General features: G+C 43.0%; 1 protein-coding gene across 4 annotated transcripts in view; it reads left to right on the top strand.

The window, feature by feature from the left end:
* LOC137650517 (pseudouridylate synthase TRUB1-like) overlaps positions 1-21,193 on the top strand; it is a 104,026-nt gene that overhangs the window by 20,155 nt on the left and 62,678 nt on the right. For all 4 annotated transcript variants that reach the window (XM_068383742.1, XM_068383743.1, XM_068383741.1 and 1 more), the window contains exons 2-3: positions 3,116-3,241; positions 3,759-3,836. In XM_068383742.1, the coding sequence (XP_068239843.1) occupies positions 3,133-3,241; positions 3,759-3,836 (187 nt within the window). In that variant the 5' untranslated portion in view covers positions 3,116-3,132. The remainder of the gene's footprint in view (positions 1-3,115; positions 3,242-3,758; positions 3,837-21,193) is intronic.

Genomic DNA, 21,193 nt, shown 5'->3' with positions numbered 1-21,193 from the left:
CTCACTCTGTAGGTAGTGGAAGTTCTATACGCCGAAAAATGCTGCGTCTGCACCTCTGCAGGATGACCTGTCACTTTGCATTCTCATGGGGCTCTCATTGGGGGGACTCAATGCAGGCAAGTTCTTCTCGGCCTCTCAATCGGCAGCCATGAAGGCTTTGGTCTTGGACTCTCTCCTGGATTTATCAGTGGTCAGGAGCAGGTACGTATTTCACAAAGTCAACGAGGTTGTCAACTCTTGAAGCTTTGAAGGAGTACAAGAGCCTTGTGCTGTTGGGCAGGAAGGTGGTCACCTTCCTTGCTCATCAGGCACCAAACTTGTGGGCTAACTGGGTTTTGAAGAGGCAGGACGCTGTAGTTTCTTACTTCTCAAAACAGGTTGTCATTGGAGAACTCATCGGTTTGGGCTGCCACGTTTCTTCTGCTGGAGAGTCGTAAGCAGGCAGTGTTGGAATCATGGAGCACCGCTTCACAGGACTCCCTGATCCACCGCACTGTCTCCTTCAAGAGCTCTGAACCTTCGAATGGGGCAGCGTCTGAACCTTCATGTTTGGCCAGTCCTACAGGAATGGTCCACAACTCACTCAACCTATCCTTGAAAAGAGCCTGTGCCCACTCTGTTTAGGATGGGGTGTGATAAGAAGCGGGGAGGGCGAGGGAAACACTGGAGGCACCATTCCCTCTCTCTTGTGGACTAATTGAAGGCTGACAAAGCGAATACTTCATACATTTCACAGTCTTGAGTTGTCAGCAAGGTACATTACAACCAAGAGGAATGTACTAGCAGACACTCAGTCTCCATGGGCAGAGTTGCCCCTGCATCCTCTTTTAGCGGAAAGACTTATTACCCTGTGGGGCTCTCCTGGGATTAACTTGTTTGCCACCTAGCAGTAGAGGAAGCTACTCATTTTCTGCTTCCCTTGGGTGGTGTTCAAAGGTGCTTTCCAACACCCATGGAATCACCTGGGTGCGTATGCCTTTCCGCTGTTTAGCCTGATCCGGACGGTAATCAACAGTGTTGATTAAGCCAGTACTGATGACCTTGGTGGCTCCCAGATGGCGTAATGCCGAGTGGTATCCTGATTTTCTTGCTCTTCTGTTCGAGGTCTCAAGAGAACAACTCCAGTGGCCTGCACTTCTCTGTCAGCCACATCTACAGAAGTACCACTAGGCGTGGAGGCCTTGGGTGTTCACTGCCAGAGGTTATCCAGCATCCGAGCGAAAAGCTTTTTCTTGAGGCACCACGCAAGTGATATCTAGATACCTCCAGAGGTCCTGTACATCTGTCTATCAGGCTAACTGGGCCATCTTCTGTGATTGGTGTTATAGAAGGGATATTTCTCCGGTCAGAGAAATTCTGTCATTACGGATTTCCTTGTTTTCCCTCCCCAGGAGAAGCGCCTCTCGGTTGTGGTTATCAAAGGCTACCGCTCAGCCTCGAGTATGGTCTTCCGACTGAAGGGTATAGACCTCTCCATTTCCTGGAAGTTGTCTATGCTCGTGCGGAGCTTCAAGCAGTCTTGTCCTCCCCTGAATCTCAGGCCCCCAGAGTGAGACGTAACTTTAGTCCTCAAGGCTCTTGCATATTCATTATTCAAGCCTTTGAAGAGGTCGTTAGACAGGGATCTGACTCTAAAGGATGTCATTTTGCTATCTTTAGCATCTGCAAAGAGGGTTAGCGAGTTGCACGGTCTCTCTTATTTAGCCACCCACGGTGAGGGGTAGAAGGAGGTTTTCTTTAGTTTTGTGCCTGACTTCATGGCCAAAACCCAGAACCTGGCAGTGCATATCCCCAAGTTCAAGTCCTTTTCCATCTCCTCTCTAAGTGAGGCATTGGGTGGTGATTGAGAGGAAATGCTCCTGTGTCCCATGAGGGCTTTGTGATGTTATCTGAGAAGGACCCAATACCTCAGGTCTGAGTGTTAAGAGACTTTGTGTTAGAACTTGTAGGTCCAAGGAAGAGGTGTCAAGGAACACGGTCTCTTTTGGGCTTTGTGAGATGGTCCATAGAGTGTATGCCTTAACAGGTGAGAGGGACGAGGTACCAGCTAGGACCAGAGTTCTTGAAGTTGGGGGTATTAACCCCACTGTTGTCTTCAGAAGAAACCTGTCAGAGGGCCAAGTATTGAAAGCCAAAGTTTGGAAAAGACAGATCACTTCACGGTCTTGTACTTGCAAGAGTATACAGTACCTACAAAACCTTAGACACATCTGTGCTTGGACCTGTGGTGGCTGCTAAAGTATTTGTGTAACCAGCTCATTTCCCACACTGGATAAAGATGCTTCTTGTCTATGGTAACGTGTAAATGTAAGTTTGGTGTGACTGGTAATATGACTTGCTCTTCTTTATTCTTCTATCCCCCTCTCAGGAACCAAGTGGTCGAAACTGGTAAGTTACACTTCAGAGTTCCATTATTAGGTCTAAAGGAGTACAGTATCACTCCCATCTCCCTTTATTGAGGAAAGTGGTAGTGGATCTCATTCCAACCCATTAATCATCATACAAGGTACTGTATATACTTCCAACTAATATCCCTTTTCGAGGGAAGGGGATCTCTAGTTTGATCGGGTACATGCTTGCATGTATGATCCTGGTCCTATCAGCTTTTCATCACTATGAAAGTCAGGTAGGAGGTTGCTGGGGTCATCGCTTTGCTTGTGCATAGATCAAGCGATGATCACTGCCAAGGAAAAAAATGAACCATCCAATTTAGGTTCCAAGGGGACTTTCATCAAATCAGGCTGTATGTTACCCTAATTAAAGTATTAGGGTTTATTTGTTTCATATGAATAAATTGCAAATTTTTAAAGTACGCAATTTGTATTTTTCCGTGCCATACAAACCTGAGTCCTTTAATCTAACTTCCCTCCTCAACCACCCCTCTAAGTTTTGGGTTGAAAGGTTAAAAGTGAAGTCTTTCCAGCTGGAAAGGGGGCGGGGCTACTTAATTCGCACCCTCACCAGCTGGATAACTGCTTGTCATCCAACTTTCACAACCGACTCCATCTCGCACTGAATTATTCTCTTTAGTTAAAGTACTCAGGTTTGTATTACTAGAAAAAATAAAAATTTTGTTTAATCTTTCATGCAGATGATTATTAATTTCTATTTTCAGTTGAAGAGCTCTGCAGTATGAGTAGAAGTTTATGGAGAGGGCTAAATGGAATTTTTCCAGTTTTGAAGCCACATGGTGTAACATCAGCTCAGTTATTGAACAATATCAAGGAAAAGCTGACTAAGGGTGAGTATTTAGAGGTAAAAATACCTGGAATATTCTTAATACCAAATTAAAAATTGTCTTGGATTAAATCATTATAAATAAAGATATCAGTAGTTGCTGGTTGTAAATATTAGATAACAGTAAATAAATTAATGTATTTTTTGTATGTATTCTTGAGGTTTAAATGACTTTTTTCACAAGTACAGAATGATCTCTTTTACTCTACTTCCAGTTTTGTGTTGATTCTTCTATTCATATTATTTCAACAATGGTTTCTCTCAAATTTTACAATGCTGTGGATTTTAGTTATCCTCAAATTAGCTACAGTTGCAGTATTATCATCTTTGCTTCATATATTACTGAATAATGATTGTTAGATATATAAGCTGGTTTTGTTATGTGACGATAGTTATTGTAAGGGTAGAAAAAGATGAATTTTTAGGGCAAGGTTAGGTAATTTTCCCCCAAATTTAATTTTTATTCCTACTGTCTCTGAGATTTGCATATACTGTACTGTAATCCTTTACTTTTCTTCTAGAGTTCTGTTCTGGTGATAAGTCTACAATAAAAATGGGACATGGTGGAATATTGGACTCAACTGCCACAGGTGTCTTGGGTAGGTATTATTATAAATATTATTTAATTGTTTATTTTAAATATTTAACTTAGCTGGTGAATATATAATAGCTGCAACTCTGTTGCTCGACAGACAAAAAACAGTAAAAACTCGCCAGCGATCGCTATACAGGTTGCGGGTGTGCCCACCAGCGCCAACTGTCGGCCAGATACCACTCTCTCGATGTAAACAAAGACTCAATTTCTTCTCTGTCGACGTGTCGACAAGACGTACTTTTACTCGCTGTAGAACCTGGAGTTTTCTCAACATATTTGGTGAAGTACTTCATTTTGGTTTGAGCTTTCGCAGTGCAGGTGTTTTATCTTCATCTTAAATCTTGAACTCGTTTTGGATAGATTTAATTTTTGGTGACAAAGAGAGTATGGACTTTCTTTGACTTTTAAATGGCCGACCCTTCCCTTAGACGGAAGTGTGTTTAGGCTTTTAGTAATTATCTTATCACGTTATAAATTAATTATAGATTTTCCTCTATATATTTTATATTTCTCCGCCTTTATTAGGCCTCTTTGATTAACTTTCCATTTATAATAAACATAAAAAAAATAAATTTTAATGTTTTGTTTATATGCGACCTTTCCTGAGAGTAGGCGGTCCTAACTTGGAAACCGAAGTTAAACAACGTTGAGCCCTTTCAATCGTAAATAGCTTTTAAAGAGCTAATGATTTAAAACTTTTTAAATGAATATTTTTTAATAAATATTTTATGAAAGATTTTCTTTGAATAGTCTTCGTACTGTTTTCAAAGATGAACTAACGTTTAGTTTATTCATGCTACGCAGTTTGCGCTCTATCGTTACGATAGAGAGAGAGAGTATCACGGTTTCACTTTGCAGAAAGAGTAAATCGATTCTGACGTTTTGTTCATTCTTCTTTCAAAGCTTAAATGTTTTAAATTCTATTTTAAAGGAACTTTTTAATTGAAAAACCTTTCAGTTTTTTCCTTTGGTCAAATATGTTTTTTTGACGAAACGTATTGGGCTCTTCTCTTAGGTGCGAAATCAAGAGAGAGAGAGAGAGAGATAGAGACGGAGGGAGAGAGAGGAGAGAAAACGTTCTGTTCAAGCGGGTAACGTTGTTCTCGAGTTACTCTCGTCCCTAGTCTCTGTACGGGGAGAAAGGATAAAACGTTTTTAGTGTTATTCTCGTCCCCAGGCAATGTACGGTGAGAGATTGAAAACGTAGTTTTGAATGAACTAGTGTTTATTCTCTTCCCCAACCACCGAATTTTTTATCTTAAAAGATGTTTACTGTTTTTTTGCTGGTATTAATGTGCTTGCATTATACGACTGATTTCGCATTTACTACCTTTTGATGAGGGTAAAATTGCGTGCTTCAGGTAGAAATCAGTGAAAGTTTCGATTTCAGTGAAATAAGTGCAAAACAGAAAATCGTAGTGATAAAGTGATATTGCGCAAAGTGTTACAGTGTTGCGTCCGAGGGTTCGTCTGTTCGTGCCTGTCGTTCACCTAGTCCGGGACCTCTTGCAAGCTCCCAAGCCCAGGGGAGAAGTAATGTCGTACGACTTATGGGTTCGAGAGGCCTTGATCAGCGAACAGACGTTTCCCTCTATGGTATCGGGTGTGTCTCACCAAGATCTCCCCTACCATAAGGCGAGAGAGACAATTTTCTCCTCGTCATCCGAAGGCTTTTCGCATAAGAAACCTGAAACAAGGTTTCGAGGCCCTTAAGCGAAAGTCAGTCCTTTCAGGACAGGTCCAGCGTCCTGGTTGCAGCCATTAGGACAGCTCTGACCCTATGCAGTCATCGGATAACTGCTCGCCGCCTAACAAAAGCGTAACACAGACTCCGAGAGTCTTTTTGTTGGCAAAGTGTTGCGGTCACAGACGTTACCCTCGTCTCTTACCGCAACCATTTCCGTTGATCCTAAATGGGTTGTACGGCAAGACATGCAGAATAAGCTTGCCTCCCTTATGGAAGACTATTCTGCCGATTAGTCCGTTGAGCCTAGCCGTTTATCTCATCGAGATCCTGGCTTTCAGCCAACCTAACGTTCCTTTGTGCGTCCTGTTGACGTTGGCGTAGCTAAGTCACGTCAGTCAGGTTGTTTAGAACCACACTCGATGCGGTCTCGTGTGGATTTTCAGCCACATTTGGACGTTAGGCCACTTGCTGATGCTCCTGTTGACGTTCAGGACGTTCGCTAACAATCGGAGTTGACTTGTTTTGACGCTGTGCGTCAACCTCCGCATTCTAGAGTTGTTTTGACTGCTCAGTCTAGGCGGTCAAAGCAGTCTCGAGTGGACGCTGTGCGTCCTCACGCACCTGTTGTTGTTGACAGTTCACAGACTGTCAAGCAGTTACATGACGTTGCGTCCTGGTCTCTCGCACCTGTTGTTGTTGACAGTTCACAGACTGTCAAGCAGTTACATGACGTTGCGTCCTGGTCCGCTACTAATGCACCAGTGAGTGTGGACTCTGCTTGTAAAGCATTGCCACCACGGTAGGTCTCTCCCTTGCTTGAGACTCAGCTATTATCGGACAAGGTTCCTTTAGATGAGGAAGTTGCTGTTCCCCCTCCTACTGATATTCCCTTGAGGACTCTGTCAGACGGAGAGGAGCCTAAAGCTGCTTAGCCCTCTATGGACTTTAATTAAATCATGCTGATTTTTAAGGATCTTTGTCCGGATCTTTTTGTAACTGCTGCTCCTCGTTCGCCTAAACGTCAGAGCTTACACTAGGCCTAGCTACTTCGAAGCCGTTGTTTTATAAGCTAGTGCTCTCTCGCTCTCCTAGAGAGCTTTACGTTTGCTAGGCGACTGGTTTATCACCAGGAGGAGTTTGGGGGATTCAGCCTTTGCTTTCCCTTCTTTTAAACTAGCTTATAGAGCGAGAGTCTGATATGACACGAGAGAAGTTCTTGGCTTGGGAGTTCCTGCCTCTGCCCAGATAGACTTCTCAAATCTCGTAGACTCTCCCTGGCGCCTGGCCAGGAGACGCTCCAAGATTTTACAGGTCAACTTCACAGCTGTTTTCGAGCCTTTGAAGTTTTGCTGTACAATTATGTCATGCATAAACAAGGCTTTCAGGGATGGCTCCAATGATCTGACAGCCACGTTCTCTGCAGGGACAAGTCCCTCAGGGATGGCTCCATGATTTGGCAGCCATGTTCACTGCACGAGTACGTAAGAGGCAAGTGCGCTCAATGTGTTCATTGTCAAGACAAACTTCAAGATGAAGTCTACCAGGCTGTCTTGACATCATTTATGGAAAGCGACTGGATGGTCTCTCTCGACCTTCAGGAGGCATACTTCCACATTCCTATACACCCGGATTCCCAACCGTTTCTGAGGTTTGTTTACAGGAATGTGGGGTACCAGTTTCGAGCTATCGGAGATCAGAGCCTCCCTGTACTTAGACGACTGGCTTCTCAGAGCCTCTTCCAGTCATCGCTGTCTGAAGGATCTCAATTGGACTCTAGATCTGGCCAAGGAATTGGGACTCCTAGTCAATTTGGAAAAGTCACAGCTGGTCCCATCCCTAACTATTCTGTATTTAGGGATGGAGATTCACAGTCAAGTTTTTCGGGCTTTTCCGTCGGCCCCCAGAATAGATCAAGCCCTGCTCTCCATCCAGAAGATGCTGAAGAAAGAACGCTGCTCAGTCAGGCTGTGGATGAGTCTGGTAGGGACGCTGTCATCCCTGGAGCAATTTGTCTCGCTAGGAAGGCTACACCTCCGTCCTCTTCAATTCCATCTGGCTTTTCACTGGAAAAAGGACAAGACGCTAGAGGCGGTCTCGATCCCGATTTCCGAAAAGATAAAGTCTTGTCTGACTTGGTGGAAGGACAATATCAGCCTGCGAGAGGGTCTTCCCCTGGCAGTTCAGATACCCAACCACGTTCTCTTCTCGGACGCATCGGACTTGGGCTGGGGCGCGACGCTGGACGGTCGGGAATGCTCAGGTCTGTGGAACTCGAGTCAGAGGAGCATGCATATCAACAGCAAGGAGCTTTTGGCGGTTCATCTGGCCTTGATAAGCTTCGAGAATCTCCTTCGAGGCAAGGTGGTGGAGGTAAACTCGGACAACACCACGGCCTTGGCGTACATTTACAAACAGGGAGGTACCCACTCACTGACTTTGTACGAGGTCGCAAGGGACCTGCTCATCTGGTCAAAAGATCAAGGCATCTCCCTAGTAACGAGGTTCATCCAGGGCGACTTGAACGTCCTAGCAGATTGTCTCAGTCGGAAAGGTCAAGTAATTCCAATCGAATGGACCCCCCACAAGGATGTGTGCAAGAGACTTTGGGCCACTTGGGGTCAACCCACCATAGATCTCTTTGCAACCTCGCTGACCAAGAGGCTTCCAATCTATTGCTCTCCAGTCCCGGACCCAGCAGCAATACATATAGATGCCTTCCTCCTAGATTGGTCACATCTGGATCTTTACGCATTCCCACCATTCAAGATTGTCAACAAGGTACTGCAGAAGTTCGCCTCTCACGAAGGGACAAGGTTGCCGTTAGTTGCTCCCCTCTGGCCCGCGAGAGAATGGTTCACCGAGGTACTTCGATGGTTAGTAGACGTTCCCAGAAGTCTTCCTCTAAGAGTAGACCTTCTACGTCAGCCACACGTAAAGAAGGTACACCAAAGCCTCCACGCTCTTCGTCTGACTGTCTTCAGACTATCGAAAGACTCTCGAGAGCTAGAGGCTTTTCGAAGGAGGCAGCAATTGCGATTGCTAGAGCAAGGAGAGCTTCTACCATTAGAGTCTACCAATCGAAGTGGGAAGTCTTCCGAGACTGGTGCAAGTCAGTTTCTGTATCCTCGACCAGTACCTCTGTAGCCCAAATAGCTGTTTTTCTCTTATAACTGAGGAAAGGACGATCCCTTTCAGCTCCCACTATCAAGGGCTACAGAAGCATGTTGGCATCGGTCTTCCGGCATAGAGGCTTAGATCTTTCCAACAATAAAGATCTGCAAGACCTCCTTAAGTCTTTCGAGACCACTAAGGAGCGTCGTTTGGCTACTCCTGGGTGGAATTTAGACGTGGTCCTAAGATTCCTCATGTCAGACAGGTTTGAGCCTTTACAGTCAGCCTCCCTGAAAGATCTCACTCTTAAGACTCTTTTCCTGGTATGCTTAGCCTCAGCTAAAAGAGTCAGTGAGATTCATGCCTTCAGCAAGAACATCGGATTTTCGTCAGAAAAAGCCACTTGTTCTCTGCAACTTGGTTTTCTAGCCAAAAATGAGCTAACTTCTCGTCCTTGGCCTAAATCTTTCGATATTCCCAGCTTATCGGAGATCGTAGGCAATGAACTAGAAAGAGTCTTATGCCCTGTTAGAGATCTTAAGTTCTACTTAGCTCGTACTAAACCTTTACGAGGCCAATCTGAAGCGTTATGGTGTTCGGTTAAGAAACCATCCTTGCCTATGTCAAAGAATGCTTTGTCATGTTTTATCAGATTGTTAATACGAGAAGCTCATTCACACTTGAGTGAGGAAGACCGATGTTTGCTTAAGGTTAAGACGCATGAGGTTAGAGCTGTAGCAACTTCCGTGGCCTTTAAGCAAAATAGATCTCTGCAAAGTATCATGGACGCAACCTATTGGAGAAGCAAGTCAGTGTTCGCGTCATGTTACTTAAAAGATGTCCAGTCTCTTTACGAGAACTGCTACACACTGGGACCATTCGTAGCAGTGAGTGCAGTAGTGGGTGAGGGCTCAACCACTACAATTCCCTAATTCCATATCCTTTTAATCTGTCTCTTGAAATGTTTTAATGTTTTTATGGGTTGTCCGGAAGGCTAAGAAGCCTTTCGCATCCTGGTTGATTTGGCGGGTGGTCAAAGTCATTTCTTGAGAGCGCCCAGATTAGGGATTTGATGAGGTCCTGTTGTATGGGTTGCAGCCCTTGATACTTCAGCTCCTGGGGGTCTGTCAGCATCCTAAGAGGATCGCGGGGCTCCGTAAGGAAGACGTACTTACAAGGCAGAGTAATCGTCTAAGTCGACTTCCTTACCAGGTACCTATTTATTTTGGTTTTGTTATATTGATAACTGTCAAAATGAAATAAAAAAACTCTCAGCTTATACGATGTAAACATATTTAACTGGTCTCTACCCACCCCCCTGGGTGTGAATCAGCTATTATATATTCACCGGCTAAGTTAAATATTTAAAAATGATATTTTAATTATAGAATAAATTTTTGAATATACTTACCCGGTGAATATATAAATTAAACGACCCTCCCTTCCTCCCCAATAGAGACGCAGTGGGATGAGAAGAAATTGAGTCTTTGTTTACATCGAGAGAGTGGTATCTGGCCGACAGTTGGTGCTGGTGGGCACACCCGCAACCTGTATAGCGATCGCTGGCGAGTTTTTACTGTTTTTTGTCTGTCGAGCAACAGAGTTGCAGCTATTATATATTCACCGGGTAAGTATATTCAAAAATTTATTTTATAATTAAAATATCATTTTTATATAGCAGTGAATAAATTCATAAATACAGTAATATATAAGGAGTGATTAGTGATAAGGATGTTTTGAAGGACAATTTTGTGTGTGCTAAGTGGTCTTCAAAGACTACTGTTAAAGGCTTGAACAGAGAATCTAATATGACATAGAATACCTAATAAAAAATATTAACTCTGGTTCAAGGTCAGTGTACGAACATGCAAAGCATGAACTCGGGTATCACAAGGAAGAATCACATGTCTTGCTTTCTTTCACGTGTCTAGGGAGGTGGAAAAGTCTTGTGGACCACACAGCACCTTCTAAAAATATATATTGTTTTTCAAAACCTTTTGGTATTGTTACTGCATGGTTCCCAAGGACTAATACCAGACCAACACCAAAGTAGACTTGTGTACTACAGAGGTCATATACTGTATACATCCAATCCAGGTGTACATAAGTGAAAGGTAAAGACTAACAGGTCAATCACTCACCTCATGAAAGGAAATTCCTTCTGCTTTATTTTCCCTGATAAGTGCCACAAACGAGTCAAGCAAGCACCACCCATTCATGTTTTAATGCTTGGAATTTTTTGAGTAGTATCTTATAAACATCCAATCCCCAGACCAACCCACGAAGCTCTGGTTATCCTGAAATTACGTATTAATCAAAAAAGGCCAATGAGGAACAATTTTTCTCATATTGTGACTTTAGGGATGAAGAGAAAATCAGCTTTTATGGTGAGGGAAGTTATGAGAACACAGGACTTGTTTGTCTGTGTGCTTTGAAACGAACTACCTTATGAAGATCTGGATCTCTGCAGATATGGTTACCATCCCTAGACTAAAGCTGAGACATAAAGGTCTAGCCTCTGGAGAGGCTTTTAATTTTTTACCAAACAATAGAGATTTGGAGTCAGAATCAGGTGGTCAAGAGTGATGGTGAGGAACTCTTGTTCTCTATGGAGTGCTACAATTTCACTGAATCTTACTCTTTATGCTAAGGCTGTAAGAAATATAGCCTTTTCAAGTTACTTTTTTTTAAAGAAATCAAAAAATTATTTAATTTAGCCTAAATTCAACCACTGTCAAGTGACAAGGATATTGAAAGAGTTGTCAAGTATGATTGATGTAAAAGTAAAGGAATGAGTAGTCTTGTGGGACATATTCAAGTCTAAATCCATGTTGAAAGATCTGCTTGAGATGTTCTGTCAATGCAGAATTGTATGACTCAATTTTTGATGGCTTAAGTATCCAATCTTCAGAGTGGACCAGAAATGATGTCAAGAATTTCTAGCTTATCGAGCGCGGAGTCATATCCCTATGGAAGACCATCCCTGCCATTCGCACAGACTGGTATTGTTTGCTGGAGGAAGACTTACTGCCCATCAAATGTCATATTGTCAATGTTCTGGTTCGGAAATGAGGAAGCGAAGATAATCCAACTTTCTACTCTATGATACAGCTATGCTGACCTTTGTTTCAGATGCTGAAAGAGTGAAAACCATGGACTGTCTGAACATAGTGGAGCCACAAGCATAGCTGTTTCTGAGAAATCCAGAAGGATTTTCAAAATATTTGAAATCATACTCTGAGTTAAATGGAGGACCATATGTTCCAGTTCAGGTTCAAGGCATCTCTTGCAATTACTTGAAATTCTACATTCAGAGCTATTCAAAGTGGAAGCTTGTGATTCCCTTTCATTGCCAAGAGGGCCAATACTGTCCTTCTTTTCTTAAATTATGGTAAATAGTACTTTAGGGTAGTCATAACATCTAATACAGACCACTGAAACACTTGGTATCGTTACTCAATGTTTCGATAATGGGAATAATAAAATTTTGGGAACAAAATGATAAGAAATCACTTGATTTGCCACTCGCCTTCCTCCAGAAATATGACGTCACCAGACGTGTAATGAAAGAATGACTCACGAAATGTGTAATTCTTGTCTGTTTTCTTGCAAGAAATAAAAGAAAATGCTAACTTGCCCAGCAAAAGTATTTCATTTTGATGATGTTAAAGAAAATATATCTCTAAGAAAATATTTGTCCTATTTGTGTACTTTCATTAGATAAATATCGATCTACTATCAGAGATGAAACATAAGAAGATGAAATGCGTAAAATATGAGATTCAGTCCTAGTTGTAGAGTTGAATTTACGCTAAGTATTACTCAAAACAACCAATACAGACCTGTGAAATACATTGCATCGTTAATCGATATTTCGATTTGGGGAATACTAACATAAATCTATAGCCTAATAAAAGGAAATCAGTTGATTTGCCTGCTCTTTTCCTGTGATTGCCAGAAATATGACATCACTAGATATATATGAAATTAATAGATAGTAAAAGCTATTTTGATATTTTTTTTTATTTGAAATGGATACTGTATATTATCAACAAAAAGAATTACTAACCAAGATGAATCAGTTAATTTTTATACAAGAAAATAGATTATTTATAAGGAAATATATGTTCTTTTATAGTGTACTATTTCTGACAGACTTGTGACGTCATCACAGTGAAAAAAGTGATTGTAAAGTCGAACAGTCGTAAGTCAATGACTACCCGTACTGAAAACCCTGGCCTTGCAGACCAACGTAGAAGAGATTTTGAAGAAGAATGGCTCTAAGTCGTTTGAGACAAGTCTCCAGGCTTCTACAGTTGATTCATCCTGGTAGAGAAGTCAACTTGCAGCAGGAGACCAATCATCCACCTCTCTCTTCAATGAATAAGTTTATTCGTCAAACGACGTTCAGGATAGAAGCAGTACTTTCTGTGCAGAATTCCATCAGCGAAGGAGACTTCATGGTCTCGGTGGATCTGAAGGACCCGCGTTTCAATTCCTTGGGGAAGTACCTCCGCTTCTACTGTCCGGTGTACCAGTTCAAGACTCTGTTCTTCGGAATGTGTACAGCTTCTCTGGTGTTCACTCAGCTGATCCCCTTGGTAGCAGCTTGGGCCCATTCGCAAGAGACATTTTTATTGATGTCTGTATCTCAGTCTTTCATCCCTGTGAAAGACAGTGAGGAGGTTGCTTAAGTCATTGCTTTGCTCCCATGAAGTACCAAGTGGTGGACACTTCCAGGGATAAAGTGAACCACCCAGTTTGGTTCTAAGGACTTCTAGCCCACCAAGCAGTGTCTCCCTAATTAGAGGATTTGTATGCCGCACAGGAAATCATAAATTTTTTAAGTAATTCTTATTTTTCAATATTAAACTTAGCCGGTGATCATATAAGCTGCAACTCTGTTGCTCGACAGAAAAACCTACGGTCAAAATACGCCAGCGATCGCTATGCAGGTGGGGGTGTACATCAACAGCGCCATCTATCGAGCAGGTACTTAGTACTCCAAGTAAACAAAGAATCAATTTTCTCTCTGTCGGGCTACCGGCAAGACCTACTAATACGCTGTTACTAACTGGATTTGTTTTCACAACTATTTGGTGAAGTACACTATTCTAGTTTTGAGCTTTCGCTATGCAGGTGTTTTATCTTCATCTCAAAACTTGAACTCGTTTTGGATAGATTTAATTATGGTGACAAAGAGAGTATGGACTCTCTTTCACTTTTAAATGGCCGACCCTTCCCTTAGACGGAAGTGTGTTTAGGTTTTTAGTAATTTTGCTTAACACGTTATAGATCTATATATTTTATATCTCCGCCTTTATTAGGCCTCTTCGATTAACTTTCCATTTATTATAAACATATAAAAATAAATTTTTATGTTTTGTTTATATGCGACCTTTCCTGATAGTAGGCGGTCCTAACTTGGAACCGAAGTTAATCATCGTTGAGCCCGTTATATTGTATTTAGCCTTTAAAGAATTTAAAACTTTTTAAATTTAATGTTTTATGAAAGAATTTCTTTGATAGTCTTCGTACTGTTTTCAAAGATGAACTAACGTTTAGTTTTTTAGACTACGCAGTTGTTGACGTTCAGGACGTTCAACATGCGCTCTATCGTTACGATAGAGAGAGAGTGTATCACGGTTTCACTTTGCAGTAAGAGTAAATCGATTCTGACGTTTCGTTCATTCTTTCTTAGCTTAAATGTTTTAAATTCTAAATTAAAGGAACTTTTTATTTGGAAAACCTTTCAGTTTTTTCCTTTAGTCAAATAACATGTTTTTTTGACGATATATAATTGGGCTCTTCTCTTAGGTGCGAAATCAAGAGAGAAAGAGAGAGAGAGATAGAGACGGAGGGAGAGAGAGGAGAAAAAACGTTCCGTTCAAGCGGGTAACGTTTTTCTCGTGTTACTCTCGTCCCTAGTCGCTGTACGGGGAAGAAGGTAAAACGTTTCTAGGGTTTTATTCTTGTCCCCAGGCTATGTGCGGTGAGAGATTGTAAACGTAGTTTATTTGAACTAGTGTTTAGTCTCTTTCCCAGCCACTGAATTTTTTATCTTTATATATGTTTTCTGTTTTTTGCTAGTATTAATGAGCTGCATTATACGACTGATTTCGCAATTACTACCTTTTAATGAAGGGTAGAATTGCGTGTTTCAGGTAGAAATCAGTAAAAGTTTCGATTTCAGTGAAATAAGTGCAAAACAGAAAATCGAAGTGATAAAGTGATATGCGCAAAGTGTTACAGTGTTGCGTCCGAGGGTTCGTCTGTTCGTGCCTGTCGTTCACCTAGTCCGGGACCTCTTGCAAGCTCCCAAGCCCAGGGGAGAAGTAATGTCGAACGACTTATGGGTTCGTCAGGCCTTGATCAACGAACAGACGTTTCCCTCCGTGGTTTCGGGCGTATCTACCCAAGACCGCCCCACCCACACAAAGACGAGAGAGCCCATTTATTTCTCGTCTGCGGAAGAGGTTTCTCGTAAGAAACCATGGACCAAGGTCTCGCAGCTTATTAAGCGCAAGTCGGTCCCTTCCGCGCAAGTCCAACGGCCCAGTTGTAGCCACTGGGTCAGTTCGGACTCGCTGCAGTCTTCCGACGACTGCTCACCTCCTAAGAGAGGCAAAGCGGTACCGCATCAGGCAGTCACACCGTCTGTTGCCGCACCTGCTCCTGTAGACCCTAAGTGGTCTTTGCTGCAGACCATGCAGTCTCAGTTAACGTCATTAAGCGGGACTTTCGTGCGAAGAAGGTTGACACTGCACCAACCTCTAGCCTACAACCAACATGGTTGTGCGTCCTGTGGACGCTGAGGCGACCTTCTGCCGCACTCCAGCTGAGAGAGTCCCGCCACCCATGCGTTCCAGTGTACCCTGCCAGCCGCATGTTGACGTTCAGTAACGCACGGAACCTTCCGTTGACGTTCGCGAGGTACAACAACAGTCTAAGTTGTTTTGTTTTGACGCGGTGCGTCAACCTCCGCATTCTAGAGTTGTTTTGACTGCTCAGTCTAGACAGTCAAAGCAGTCTCGAGTGAACACTGTATGTCATCACGCACCTGTTGTGGTTGACAGTTCAGTTGTTGACAGTTCACAGACTGTCAAGCAGTTACATGACGTTGCCTTCTGGTCTGCTACTAATGCACCAGTGCTGTATGTCCTCACGCACCTGTTGTGGTTGACAGTTCAGTTGTTGACAGTTCACAGACTGTCAAGCAGTTACATGACGTTGCCTTCTGGTCTGCTACTAATGCACCAGTGAGAGACTCACTGAGATAACCTAGCTTTTATCGGACAAGGTTCCTGTAGATGAGAAAGTGCTGTTCTCCCTCCTACTGATATTCCCTTGAGGACTCTGTCATTTGGAGAGGAGCCTTAAGCTGCTTAGCCTCCTATGGACTTTAATTAAATCATGATGATTTTTTAAGGATCTTCGTCCGGATCTTGTAACTGCTGCTCCTCGTTCGCCTAAACGTCAGAACTTACACTAGGCCTAGCTACTTCGAAGCCGTTGTTTTTAAGCTAGTGCTCTCTCGCTCTCCTAGAGAGCGTTACGTTGGCTAGGCGACTGGTTTTTGCACCAGGAGGAGTTTTAGGGATACAGCCTTTGATTTCCCTTCTTTTAAACTGGCTTATAGAGCGAGAGTCTGATAGGACACGAGAGAAGTTCTCGGCTTGGGAGTTCATGCCTCTGCCCAGATAGACTTCTCAATTCTGGTAGACTCTCCCTGGCGCCTAGCCAGGAGACGCTCCAAGTTGTTTACAGGCCAACTTCTCAACTTTTGTCGAGCCTTTGAAGTTTTGCTGTACTATTATGTCACACATAACAAGGCTTTCAGGGATGGTAAATGGTTCCGCCTCAGTCGCTAACCCCGTCTGTTGCCACACCTGCTCCCGTAGACCCTAATTGGGCTTTGCTGCAAGACATGCAGTCCAAGCTTGCGTCCTTGATAGAGGACTTAAATGCGGAGAAGAACCTTCTGGCCAACAACCTTCCGGCCAACAACCTTCCAACCGGTTGGTTGTGCGCCCTGTTGACGCTGAGGTAACCTACTCGCGTCTGCCAGTTGAGGTGGTTCCTCCTTCTGGCCAACAACCTTCCAACCGGTTGGTTGTGCGCCCTGTTGACGCTGAGGTAACCTACTTGCGTCTGCCAGTTGAGGTGGTTCCTCCACCGATGCGACCCAGTGTGGGTTGCCAGTCGCACGTTGACGTTAAGCGACGCTCGGAGGTGGTTGTTGACGTTCAGGACGTTCAACAACCAGCAGAGGTGACTTGTTGTGACGCAGTGCGTCAACCTCAGCAACCCGGTAGGGTGTTGACTGCACAACCCAGACATTCTAGACAGTTTCGGGTTGACGCTGTACTTCCTCGCGCACCCATGGTTGTTGACAGTTCACAGACTGTGCAGCAGTGCCATGATATTGCGTCCGGCTCCGTCACGCATCCACCAGTGCGACCGGATTCAGCGAGTCAGACGTTGCCCACTCCGTTGCCGTTTCCTCATCAGTTTCGGATGAGGAACCCTCTGATGAGGACATTGCTGAACAAGACGATCAGCCCCCAGCCCTGCTATCCATCCAGAAGATGCTGAAGAAGGAACGCTGCCCAGTCAGGCTGTGGATGAGTCTGGTAGGGACACTGTCATCCGTGGATCAATTTGTGTCACTAGGAAGACTATACCTCCGTCCTCTTCTATACCATCTAGCTTTTCACTGGAAAAAGGACAAGACGCTAGAAGCGGTCTCGATCCCGGTTTCCGGAAAGATAAAGTCTTGTCTGACTTGGTGAAAGGACTATATCAACCTTAGAGAGGGTCTTCCCCTGACTGTTCAGACTCCCAACCACGTTCTCTTCTCGGACGCATCGGACGTAGGCTGGGGTGCGACATTAGACGGTAGGGAATGCTCGGGATTATGGAACTCGAGTCAAAGGACAATGCATTTCAACTGCAAGGAGCTACTGGCAGTACGTCTGACCTGGAAAAGCTTCAGGTCTCTCCTTCAAGGCAAAGTGGTGGAGGTGAACTCGGACAACACCACGGCTTTGGCGTACATCTCCAAGCAAGGAGGGACCTACTCTCTGACATTGTACGAGATTGCAAGGGACCTCCTCACCTGGTCAAAAGGTCTAGACATATCACTAGTAACGAGGTTCATCCAAGGCAACTTGAATGTCATGGCAGATTGTCTCAGTCGGAAGGGACAAATAATTCCAACAGAATGGACCCTCCACAAGGATGTATGCAAGAGACTTTGGGCCACCTGGGGCCAGCCAACCATAGATCTCTTCGCAACCTCGATGACCAAGAGGCTCCCAATATTTTGCTCACCAATCCCGGACCCAGCAGCAGTTCATATAGATGCCTTTCTACTAGATTGGTCACATCTAGATCTATATGCATTCCCTCCGTTCAAGATTGTCAACAAGGTACTGCAGAAGTTTTTTCCTTTAGCTCTCACGAAGGGACAAGGTTGACGCTAGTTGCTTCCCTCTGGCCCGCGAGAGAATGGCTCACCGAGGTACTTCGATGGCTAGTAGACGTTCCCAGAACACTTCCCCTAAGGGTGGACCTTCTACGTCAGCCACGCGTAAAGAAGGTACACCAAGGCCTCCACGCTCTTCGTCTGACTGCCTTCAGACTATCGAAAGACTCTCGAGAGCTAGAGGCTTTTCGAAGGAGGCAGCCAGAGCGATTGCTAGAGCAAGGAGAACATCCACCCTTAGAGTCTACCAATCGAAGTGGGAAATCTTCCGAAACTGGTGCAAGTCAGTATCCGTATCCTCGACCAGTACCTCTGTAACTCAAATAGCTGACTTTCTCTTATATCTGAGGAAAGAACGATCTCTTTCAGCTCCCACTATCAAGGGTTACAGAAGCATGTTGGCATCAGTCTTCCGTCACAGAGGCTTAGATCTTTCAAACAATAAAGATCTACAGGACCTCCTTAAGTCTTTTGAGACCACGAAGGAGCGTCGTTTGGTTACACCTGGTTGGAATTTAGACGTGGTACTAAGATTCCTTATGTCAGACAGGTTCGAACCGCTACAATCAGCCTCCCTGAAAGATCTCACCTTAAAGACTCTTTTCCTGATATGCTTAGCCACAGCTAAAAGAGTCAGTGAGATTCATGCCTTCAGCAAGAACACCGGATTCTCATCCGAAACGGCTACATGTTCTACAACTTGGTTTTCTAGCCAAACACGAGCTGCCTTCTCGGCCTTGACCAATATCGTTCGATATTCCAAACTTATCGTATGGTTGGAAATGAACTAGAAAGAGTCTTATGTCCTGTAAGAGCTCTTAAGTTCTATTTTAAAAACCTTTACGAGGCCCGTCTGAAGCTTTATGGTGTTCAGTTAAGAATCCATCTTTGCCTATGTCAAAGAATGCTTTATCCTATTTTATCAGACTGTTAATACGAGAAGCTCATTCCCATCTGAATGAGGAAGACCAAGCTTTGCTGAAGGTAAGGACACACGAAGTTAGAGCTGTCGCAACTTCCGTGGCCTTTAAACAAAATAGATCTCTGCAAAGTATAATCGACGCAACCTATTGGAAAAGCAAATCAGTGTTCGCGTCTTTTTATCTTAAGAATGTCCAGTCTCTTTACGAGAACTGCTACACTCTGGGACCATTCGTAGCAACGAGTGCAGTAGTGGGTGAGGGCTCAACCACTACAATTCCCTAATTCCATAACCTTTTTAATCTTTCTCTTGAAATGTTTTATTATTGTTTTTGGGTGTTCCGGAAGGCTAAGAAGCCTTTCGCATCCTACTTGATTTGGCGGGTGGTCAAAGTCATTTCTTGAGAAGCGCCTAGATTAGAGGTTTTGATGAGGTCCTGTTGTATGGGTTGCAACCCTTGATACTTCAGATCCTAGGGGTCGCTCAGCATCCTAAGAGGATCGCGAGGCTCCGTAAGGAAGACGTACTTAAAAAGGCAGAGTAATTGTTCAAGTCGACTTCCTTACCAGGTACTTATTTATTTTATGTTTGTTATTTTGAATAACTGCTAAAATGAAATACAAAATACTTAGCTCATAATAATGTCAACATGTAATGCTGGTCTCTACCCACCCCCCTGGGTGTGAATCAGCTTATATGATCACTGGCTAAGTTTAATATTGAAAAATGTTATTTTTATTAATAAAATAAATTTTTGAATATACTTACCCGGTGATCATATATTAAAGGACCCTCCCTTCCTCCCCAATAGAGACCCAGTGGACCGAGGAGAAAATTGGTTCTTTGTTTACTTGGAGTACTAAGTACCTGCTCGACAGATGGCGCTGTTGATGTACACCCCACCTGCATAGCGATCGCTGGCGTATTTTGACCGTAGGTTTTTCTGTCGAGCAACAGAGTTGCAGCTTATATGATCACCGGGTAAGTATATTCAAAAATTTATTTTATTAATAAAAATAACATTTTTCCTAGTTATGCAAACCTGAGTCCTTAAATCCATCTCCCCTCAATGCCCCTTCTAAGTCCTGTGCCGAAAAATCAAAAGTGAAGCTACTTTGGCTGGGAAAGGGGTAGGGGGTCCTTGCACCTCACCCTTCATCAGCTGGATAACCGCTCGTTATCCATGTTTTAATGACTGTCTCCAGTTCGAATTGACTCAATATCCCTAATTAAATGATAGGTTTGCTTAGCGGGGAAAAATACTAATTCTGTACAATGCTGTCAAACTTTATGATATTGCTATTAATCACTTCTTGCTCTTAACCGCTCGATTGTTTCGTTAATTTACTAGTGGCGTGTTTTTCATAAAAGAAAGAAAATGATAAATTTTTATGAATTTTATTGGTAAATGTTGATGAACCAAGTTTCTGGATAAAAGCAATACGAACATCAGTTGTGTATAAAAATAACAAATATTATTATTTAAATTCCATTTTTCATCAGGTTTTGGAGTTGAGAATTGAGTCAAGTTACTTTAGCATGGTTAAGTTCAGTACCCTGACTTCTTTAGAGATGTTCTTTTAACCATCCCCTGTTTGGCCTCATGTTGGGGGTAGCTCTTTTAATGGGGTAATACTCTAAATGTAGGAATTTGCAATGGTAAAGTCCTGAGCAATGCTAGTCTTCTCTCCTCTTGATGGAGTTAGAGGAGAAGTTGCTTGTCTTCCATCAACCTTAAGAGTGCCATTGGACTAGCCATCTGGTGGTTGAATTACGAGTAATACTTATGCAATATTTTTGGTGTTTACCTCTTATTTCAAAGTGGATTTCTGTAATATTGAGGTATGGAAAACCTTGTCTAACAAATCCACTCCTACTCATCTCATTTACTTTGAATTTTTCTACCAGAGTTGCACTTTCAAAGCTTACATAATAATGAATGTTGGGTAAGTATTGAAATAATAAATTTGATTTTAATTATTATATTAATTTTCTTTATTTTTTACATTATTCTAACATGTGAGTGTGCAGTATGATTTAAGGTATGTATTTTCATTAATACAATTATTATATAAAATTATGCTTTTGTACGTTTCCATAGTTTGTATCTGTTCAATGTTGATACAGTATGTACTTTGATCTGGGAGTTGTCTT

This window comes from Palaemon carinicauda, chromosome 12, assembly GCF_036898095.1.
Source record: "Palaemon carinicauda isolate YSFRI2023 chromosome 12, ASM3689809v2, whole genome shotgun sequence".
Classification (NCBI taxonomy): domain Eukaryota; kingdom Metazoa; phylum Arthropoda; class Malacostraca; order Decapoda; family Palaemonidae; genus Palaemon; species Palaemon carinicauda.
This window is presented reverse-complemented; position numbering and strand designations above follow the sequence as displayed.